The 9918-nt window shown below is 34.9% G+C and overlaps 1 protein-coding gene across 1 annotated transcript in view; it reads left to right on the top strand.

The window, feature by feature from the left end:
- Positions 1-9918, top strand: part of MSH3 (mutS homolog 3) — a 127301-nt gene that overhangs the window by 104505 nt on the left and 12878 nt on the right. Inside the window, exons 20-21 of the mRNA XM_014550665.1 lie at positions 361-518; positions 8879-9065. Of these exons, the coding sequence (XP_014406151.1) occupies positions 361-518; positions 8879-9065 (345 nt within the window). The remainder of the gene's footprint in view (positions 1-360; positions 519-8878; positions 9066-9918) is intronic.

Genomic DNA, 9918 nt, shown 5'->3' on the forward strand with positions numbered 1-9918 from the left:
AGCCAGCCTTCCTGTGGTTCTGGATGATGTCCATTTTGTCTTTTAGTTGTATTTTTGAAGTGGTTGTGTGAGGCAGCAATTTCCGGTGTTTACCTATGCTGCCATCTTGGTTTCCCCCTTATTATTATTTTTTAATGCCTAGAAACAACTGTGTGTGACGCTAAGAATTCACTTTTCTGTAGTAGCACAGATTGGGTTGAGGACAAAGAGGTCCTCTTTCCCTCTGTGATACTTCATTGGTGAATATTTAAATACCACAGAGCAATCTTTTGCCGAATGCATGCTCGTTATGGAACCAATTGTAAATATTACATAAGAGCCCCTGTGGTACAATAGTGAAATTATTTTTTGATTTTCTAGGGGGACTCAGAGAGAGTAATGATAATTACTGGACCAAACATGGGTGGAAAGAGCTCCTACATAAAACAAGTTGCACTGATTACTATCATGGCTCAGATTGGCTCCTATGTTCCTGCAGAGGAAGCGACCATTGGAATTGTGGATGGCATTTACACGAGGTAAAAGCATTACTTCTATTTGAATGTGTTTCTGAAATAAATCAAGCCCACATGGTCACATGAATTTTTTTTGTACATATTTAATGGACAGAGATGCTCTTAAAATATTTAGAAATTAGGAGCATAAAGAAATAATTTCATCATGAATATTAATACTAGGAAACACCTAGGACCATTTTGTCCAATAGTTTTCAAGTTTTCTTTTAGTTACTGAATTCTTACTTTAAAGAAAATCTTATGTAGCAGATTATTATTTAAACAGATAAAAGCAGACCTGTGCTGCCTGGAGCGGAGGTGGAAGGCTTAGAGACTTGGCTGCTGGGCTCTGGAGAGCACAGTCTGGAGACTATTGCATTCTCCCTGTTTTGTAGGTTGGAACTGAGAACAGACTGAATAGGGCACTGGCACAAGATAATTTCTCATATTCTTTTTACTCTAAGAACATTATCTGCAATTAACTAGGTCTTAACCCTCAATATAAAAACCTAAATTTCATGCCTTATTTAGGAATAAAATAAGGGTGCAATAGCTTGGTCTTACTAACTAGAATTCATAGTTTAATCTATTTATACAGATTTATCGATTTAGATTTGTGTTTTTTGCTTTTCAAATTTTTCAATTTAAATATAGTTGGTATACAATATTATATTAGTTGTACTAGTTTCAGGTATACAACATAGTGATTGACATTTTTATCCTTTACAATGTCATCACCCCACTAATTCTAGTAATCTGTCACTTCAAACTTATCACAACATTATTATTAAAAGAAAACTTTTTTCAATTACAGTTGACATTCAATACTATATCAGTTTCAGGTGTACAGCATAGTAGTTAGACATTAGATTTATTAGTTCTTAAAGTGTTATTTATACTTCTTACATTTTGAGAAAAAAGTGAATATAGTTCATAGTGTAAGTCAAGCTATGCATATAGAGTTTTTGATTTACTGCCCAGCTTCATATTTATTTAATATTTGACTGTGGAATCACATCAGAATATATTACATGCTAATATTGACATACTTGAGTAAACATTAAAATACTTTAAAGCTTGGTTTTTTATCTGAGAGTGAACAAAGCCAACCTAAAATTTGTTTGATGCCATATCACCAAACAGAGGTTATTTTGATTTCCACATATTTGTAAATTAACTCAACATGAGAAATTTAAAGACTCCACCCTACTAAAGAAATAAAACTGAACCCTTGAGCCTCCCTAATCCTGTCCCCCTCTTCCCCATCCCAAGTAACTGCCCTTCTTGACTCTAGTTTTCATCCCATGAATGTCTCTATATTTTTACTATGTAGGTATATTTTTTGAAACAATGCATATAATTATTTGATATGTTTTTAAATTTTATATGTACCATATCACACTATGTATTCTTCTGCAAGTGACTTTCCCCACCCCACAATATTGTATTTGTGAAATTCACCTATATGGATACATAAAATTCTCGTCCACTCAATTTTCTCTCTAATGGTGATATTCCATTATATACATATACCATAATTTATTTTTCTTGATTGATATTTAACATGATTCAAATTAGTTGCAAGTACAAACAGTGTTACGCACATCTCCTAGTGCACATAAATGAGTTTTCTGAATCTAGGTTTTATCCAGGCACAGGACTGTGAAGTGTAAAAAATGTGCATCTTGCTTGTTCTTCAAAGAGGCTGGGCCAATTTAGAATCCCACCAGCCGTGTGTAAATTTGTCCTGATGCTTTAAAATTAAATTAGAGTAAGACATACCTATTTGATGATGTTTCTTTATTTTCTCCAAAATTTCTCATAAGGATGTTTTTATTTCACTTATTTAATACCTTTTATAGGCAGTGCCATCACATAAATCACTTTTTGTTAATGCTAAGGAAGTTTTCTCTGCATGTGCAGGCTGTGCCTGTTGACAGAGATTTAAAGTGGCTCATGGCTTCCCTGACAAACTGCCAGGCCTCCTGTTATCACCAGCGGTTGCTTCATCTTTAATTCCTTTTTGTCTTGACTGCCAAGAAGGCAGGAGCTAAATTCAAGGCTCAGGTGTGGAAGCAAATCTGTGTTAGTTGTTCCCTTCTCTTCTTACACGGGAATATGTCTCCAGCATGATTCTTAGAACAGCTGCATCAGAATCAGAGATGCTTGTATAATGCTACTTTCTAAGACCATTAGATTGGAATCTCCAGTGTGAGATCCCAAAATTAGCATTTTAAAAGCTCATGCTAAATTTGCTGTCTTAAATTAAAGAATCTACTGTATGGTTTGTAATCCTAGTTTCACATTCATTGTAATTCTTCCACTATAATATATTGTTATTCTATTATCACTTCAAATCCTTTTTGTGCCCCATGGAGAAAAAAAACACACATTAACAAACATTTTATATGCATAAAATCTGGCTCCAAACTTTATTTTAAAATTGGTTAGTTTTGTATTATTAATTGGACATTTACAACACTGTGTTTAAATTCATGCATTCATAAATATGCATTGAGTGCCTACTATATGCCGTGCACTGTGCTATAAGAAGTCTAAATAAATGTGTGGAAAGCTGTAAACAGAAAGCTTTAGGAATTTTTATTTTTCCCCTGAATGTTGTAACCTCATATGAACCTTTTCCTGAATAAGAAGCATTTATTTTAAAGTAAAATTTTGGCAAACATGCACACTGGGCTCTAATTGGTATATTTATATCAGTGTATTGTCATATATGTACTCATCAGTGACCTATTTCTAGACACACATTTCTAAGGATCATTACCATCTTTGAATACATTACTGAAAAATGATCTGTTGTTTATTATCCTGATAAATGCAAACTTAAACCTCATTGTACTTTTTAAACTCAGTAATTAAGTTTTAGAAAGACAATGAATTACTAATTTTGGTTTAAAAAAAAGCAAAAACAATTGGCTTCTCTCAGCATAATTTATTTCTATGTCAATTAAATGTTGGTACAAAAGGGTTTTTATATTAAGTGGTCCCTGGTTAATAATTTTCATGCCATGCCGCCCATGTAAACTCTCTCTTATAACACCCAGCTTCAGGAATGCTGTGTACTCAGAATGGCACCAGTGTGTTTATTTTGAGAGGAAATTGGAAGGTAATAGGCATTCAAATGCTTAAATTATTTTAAATGGTTGCCTTTGTGTGGATAACTGGTTTGTTTGCCCAATTTAGTTTAATTCAGCAAATACTGACTGAGCACCTACTGCAGAGTATTTGTACTCCGCTAAAGAACACATGTCCTTCTGGACAGGAAGAAACACCTTGAATCAGTGCATTCTTCTACTTAGTAGTAAATACCAGCACTAAAAACCACATGGTAAATGATTTTTTACTAAATGAGAGGGCTGTTATTAATTTTATTGGCATCAGAAATGTTAATCTTATGAATGTCTCCGTGCTTTACTTAGCTCCTGTCATCATGTCGTAGCCAATAGGAAATACCTCACTTCATCTTTTTGATGGGAAGTGGTTATATGAACTTAATGCCTCATAACCATTTGTGTGTTTGGTTTGGTTGGATTTTAAGTGCAGATCCTAGGCAGGTCCCCTCAGTGCAGATCCCCTGGAGATACTATTGTGATTGGTATGATGAAGGGGACCCTTGGACTCTGTATTCAAAACCTAAATCAGAAACATATCCAGATTTAGAAGCCATTGTTCAATTTCAATTCTTGACATTTTACAGAAGGAAAAACAGAATCCGAAAAATTGTGATTTGCTTGAGGTCATAATGTGAAGTTCAATTATAAGGATGCATCTTTAGGTTGCGTTGGGTTCCCTTCTATTGATCTTATTGTTTACTCTGTTATCCTTCCTTTGATGGCCTTAATTATTTGTAGTTTTCACAGATATAGTTAAAGCTGGTAAAGAGCATTTGCTCTGTTAATTATTTTTCTTTGAAATTCTCGGGCCTTTCCCACAGAGGGGACTAAGAATCATTTGCCCCGTCAGTACATTATGGGTGTCCTTTGATAGGAAAACACCTGTGTCTTTCATAAATGGTCTGCATATGCTTTGTAGATGGTCCAGTGAACATGGTTTCTCGTGAGCCAATACAAGTTTGGCATTTTCCTGGATTGCTGTCTTGATTCTCAGTAATATTTCAACTGAAATTGAAAGATTGCTGCGGTGGTTTTTGCTTGACTATATTTGCAGTTCAGTGTTGGAGCTTTTGTAAATTGACTATATAGTATAGTGTGATCTGATTGCATCTCTTACTGGAAACAATTATACTAGCGAAAGGAAGCTTTTTCTTGTCTATTATAATTTCATTGCTGCTAATAAAGTATTTTTGATATTGGTAAAAGAAAGCTATTTATTTAACCTGGTAATTACTTTGTCTTAATGTAATGATACAAAAGATTATAAAGTGTTTTTAAATGTATCTGTGATTTTTAAAAATAACATTTGTTTTTTTAATTTCATTGTAATGCATGCTCATTGTGCAAAATTTAAAACTGTAGAAAAGCTTGAAAAGGAAAAAAAAAAATCACCTGTAATTTTACCACCTGAAAATCATTAATGTTTAGGTATATGGCCTTAAAAAATGCACACATATAGTGATAAATCATTTGTGATTTCATTCCTTTTCTGGGTTAATGCTTCATTAAATGCATTACAGATCTATTTTATATTTTATGCATTTTAAATACCATACAGTATCATATCTTTTAATAATTGGTATTTTTTTGCAGCTTTTTCTCTTCTTGGACTTTAACCCCCCAAGAAATATTGATACTTATACTGCACAGAATTCTGCAGTTTTTTAGCAAAGTGAAATTGAGTATTTTCAATTTCAAAAAGAAGACAAAACAAGCTGACATAAAAATCCTCCTATACAAAGCACTTAGAGGACAAATAGGGTATAATTCCTCTTATATGAGGAACCTAAAATACACAAATTCATAGAGACAGAAAGACGTTTTTTCTTTATTTTATTTGAAAAATCATTATTCAGGTTTAGTAGCTGCAGAAACATTCCCCAAAATTGTAATAGAATTGTAGCAACCAGGGGCTAAGGGAGGAAAGAATGTGGAATTATCTTTTTAATGGGTACAGAGTTTCTGTTTTGCAATGATGAAAAAGTTCTGCTAGTGGATAGTGGTGATGACTATACCACATTGTGAATGTGCTTCATACCACTGAATTACACACCTAAAAATGGTAAATTTTATTTATTTGTATTTTAAAAAATCACCATTATTTTAAAAGCACTTAAAGTATATCAAAACTCATGTTAGCATTTTTCTTGCATAGGCCCAGGGATTGTGATTTGAAGGGACAGAGCCTCACCCCATTTGCTATAATTTAGCAGTGTCTAGAATGTTATCTCAGAATATCAAGATTTCATAAAAACAAACTCTTCTTGAAATTTTCATGAAAATGAAAATTTTCATGAAACTAATTCAAAAAAGTAATAATTTATTTCCTCTATTAATGCTTTATTAAGCTTTGTTGACCTATATAAGGGTTATAGGCAAGAAGGGAATAGGGGGATTAGAAAGATTAGTCAGCTGCCACTCCTAAAAATATCAGAGTGTTTTTTTTTCTTAATCACATAACGTAACCTGTCGATTCAGAGCAAACTAACTCTAAGATGAAACGTAAAGAATGCATTTTCACTACATTTTAATATAAAGACAGAATGATAATAACATGTTCTGGAATTCTTTTAAATCTCTAACATATTTTAACACTTGAAAAATTTCAGAATCATTGTTCTGTAATATGTATCACAAATGCTTGTTGAGTTAATAAGAAATTACAAACTTTTTATTAATTAATTTATACCCTACCTTGCTCCAGAAACTTATTTTAGGCAGCTTACTGGGATATATACAATAGAGTGAGATACTATAAGAGTAATATAGTCTCCAAAGACATTGGATCAGAGAAATAAGGATAGAAATGTAAGATAAAGTCAGGGTTGCTATTTGCTAATATAAATGTTATACAGTTGTTTCCTAGTAGCAAAGATGAAAAGGAAGATGTGTTTAAGTGATAAAATTCTGTGTCCATCTGAATCATATGAAGTCATTATATTTTTGAAATTTATTGTAAAAATAAACACACTATTTTTCCTAAGAGAAGTTAACAGAAAAATATTTTTACCCGTGATGAAAAGTTCCCCCAGTTACAAACGCATATTTCCCCAGTGGCTTTGGTGACTGGCTAATGAGCCAGCATTTCTTCAGCATCTCCTGGCAGCATTTCCACTTTATCATCAGGTGCAGTGGAAAAATAGAATTGTAATAGAAAATGTGTTGGCTCCAAATGCAGTGGCTTTCAAACTGATCTCTACAGGTTTTTAAGAGTCCCACAGATGGGGAAAAGGGCCTAATAGTGCTAGGTTTTTAACCAAATCAGTATGCCTTTGATCTCATCTGCAGAGTGAATTCCTTTGTAAAATTTCATTTGAGCAAAGGATTTAACAGCTAAAAAGATATTTGAAAGCCACTGGCCTAATAGTAAAGTTGGAACCATTGTTTAAGAAATATACATCTAAGATCCTGTGACATCTGGTCTGGCCTCCTAAAGACCCAAAACCTATAATACCATGAGACACATCGGTACATGAAGTCACCCACCTGCCTGTCTAGAAATTAAATTTCATCTATACTGCTTGGTGTGTTTATGGTTTCTATTTTTTCATTAAACTTTTAAATCCATATAATGTTTTTAAAAATATAGTTTGGGTAGGGACACATCTTTTTTTTTTTTTCCTGAAATAACCAATTAGCTAGCATCTTTTTCTTTTCTTTTCTTTTTGGACTGGTCATTCATCCTTTCTCTCTGATTTGAAATCTGACCTTTGAATATCTTTACCAATAGCATTCTCCAATCCCTGACATTGCCAGTGAGACCACTCTGTCACTATAGGGTTTCCAGAGAGCACTTAAACTATTACATTGAAATCCTGTTCAGTATTTGCTTGTTTTTCTAATTCTTGAAAATCATAAACCCCCTAAAATATTTGCCTTACCAGAGCTATTTTATTATCAGCCAGGTATCTGTTCTTTTTTTTTTTTTTGTCAGCTCACAACCTGTCAGGCATGACACCAGTCAGTGTTAAATGGGGGTCAAACATAATTCTGAAGAATTCAGAGTGGTTGTAGAGGTGGGAAAGTTTAATCCCGCTTTGTGGTAGGGGAAATATTAGTAAACATTGAAAATTGAGGCGTAAATAACAGTATTTGAACTTTGAAAAAGTCAGAATGTTCCTAAGCTAGCAACATTCCATAAATTGAGAAGTTACTGATTTTAAAATGGATAAAGTTGACAGCAATGCTAGTTAAACCGTATCAACTCCGTCATAGATGCTGTAATTAATTGCAGGTTCTAAATGTCACTGGTTCCTAAAGCTCCATGATCTGTGGGGATATTCACTTCCTCTCCTTTGCCCTGTACAGGGCTCTAGCCACAGGATGGTGAGGGCTCGGTTTCTTCAGAAATAAAAGTTACATTATGCTTCTGTAGGTCCCATGTGAACTGTTATAACAAAACGATGAAGGCATTTTGCTGAGAAAATAGTTACCAGAATTCACAAAATTGGCTAGCATGTTGAAAATCTGAATTCTAGGTTTTCTATCAACTGCATGACCTTGAGTGAGTGCTACCTAATTATTCCTTTCTTTTCCAGGTTCGTTCTGTCATCACAAGGTGCCCTGGGAGATGGTGTAGGCTGTGGGGGTTCATGGTTAAATGTTAGAGAAAAGCTGTGGACTAGATCCTCCTCTAGGAAATGCAGTGTGTGGCAGGATATCCAAGGCTCCAAGAAGTCTTACAGGAAAGAAACGCTTACATTTTTTGGACCCGTTTCTTGACATCTCTGAGAACTGTATTTCATAAAGTCAAACCTCTATTAGGTGTCTGAGGTTACTAAACCTCCATAATTCTAGCTTCAGTAAAAAAGTTTTATCTTAAGTAAGTTACTTCAACATGGTACTTTAATTCAAAATATCAAGGCAACTCTGGAAAAAGCCTTTAATTGCACAGTATCCTAGTACTTGTGGATTTTGAACACAGTGGCGTAGAGAAGCACTGTTTTCCCCCTGTGAGCACCAAAACTGTGGTTTGAAATGAATGGTCAGAAAAGGGCAGAGTCAGAAGTTACCCTTCTCTGCAGGAGCCCTGCCCAGCACTAATTCTTCTATCCAGGATGTGTCTACCAGGGGCAGTGTGATGCTGGGCATTCTATATCCAATGTGTTTTCTTTTTGTTTAATGTAATTTCAGCTTTTATTGGCTCAAAGTGTATGGACCCCTAAGGATCTTTTATATTTATTGTTCAGAAAATAATGCCTCATTTACAAATAAAGTTCAGAGGAAAATCTGTCTTCATCTTATGTGTAGGATGGGAGCTGCAGATAATATATATAAAGGACAAAGTACATTTATGGAAGAACTAACTGACACAGCAGAAATAATAAGAAAAGCCACATCACAGTCCTTGGTTATCATGGATGAATTAGGAAGAGGGACGAGCACGCACGATGGAATTGCCATAGCTTATGCTACACTTGAGTATTTTATTAGAGATGTAAGTATCTTACATATTTTTTGTACATAAATGGTATATACTATACAAATTGTTTTTCTGACTTCAGTTTCTAAATATTCAAAATCGTCTTTGTTACAGCAAGTGATTATTCGAATGCTATACATTGAGCTCAGATAGGTTGGCCCTAAATAGTGTTTGTAATAGTGTTTGATGTGCCTCCCTGGCAGTATTTCCCCCCCGAGAGCTGTATCTTATTATTCGTGGCAAGTTCTATACCGAGAGCAGGAACCACCCACCCGCAACCCGATCCTTGAGAAAGAGCAAAAAGAAGATAGTGCCATTTTTACCCTGTGACTTACTTTTTGCAACAATAGCCTAAAAGATCTCGATGTAAGATCTTTCCTTTCATCTCTGTGTCTTTCTGTGTTTCAGTAACCTCCCTCCTACGCCGCATATCCGTTTTCAGATTGCATTTCTAAGCATCTCAGTATGAAATTTCGATAGTGTCAAACTTTCAATCCGTCATCTCCATCAAACTCTCACCTTTTATTTACTCTCTGTCCTGGTTCATTTTGGTCTCTCCCTTTCTCTCCCTCCCTTTCTGTCTGTCACCTGCCCCTGAGCCTTGAGTGTATCTTTTTCTATTTTGTTTTCTGCTTTTTTACTCTTTTGTCTCTGTGTCTTCCATTTCTTTCCCTCTTTCTTAAGTAGGCAATAGAAGCATATTTTTAAAATCTTTTCTTTTTATTGTTGACACTAGAGGCCCAGTGCACGAATTTGTGTATGGGTGGGGTCCAGACAGCCCGGCCCCAGTCGGTGGATTGGGGCTGGGCCTGTCATGAGGAGGAGATGGCAGGAGGTTGGCCAGCTGGCCCGTCCGGGGCTGGGGGAG

The sequence above is a fragment of the Myotis brandtii genome, unplaced genomic scaffold, assembly GCF_000412655.1.
Source record: "Myotis brandtii unplaced genomic scaffold, ASM41265v1 scaffold115, whole genome shotgun sequence".
In the NCBI taxonomy this organism is placed as follows: domain Eukaryota; kingdom Metazoa; phylum Chordata; class Mammalia; order Chiroptera; family Vespertilionidae; genus Myotis; species Myotis brandtii.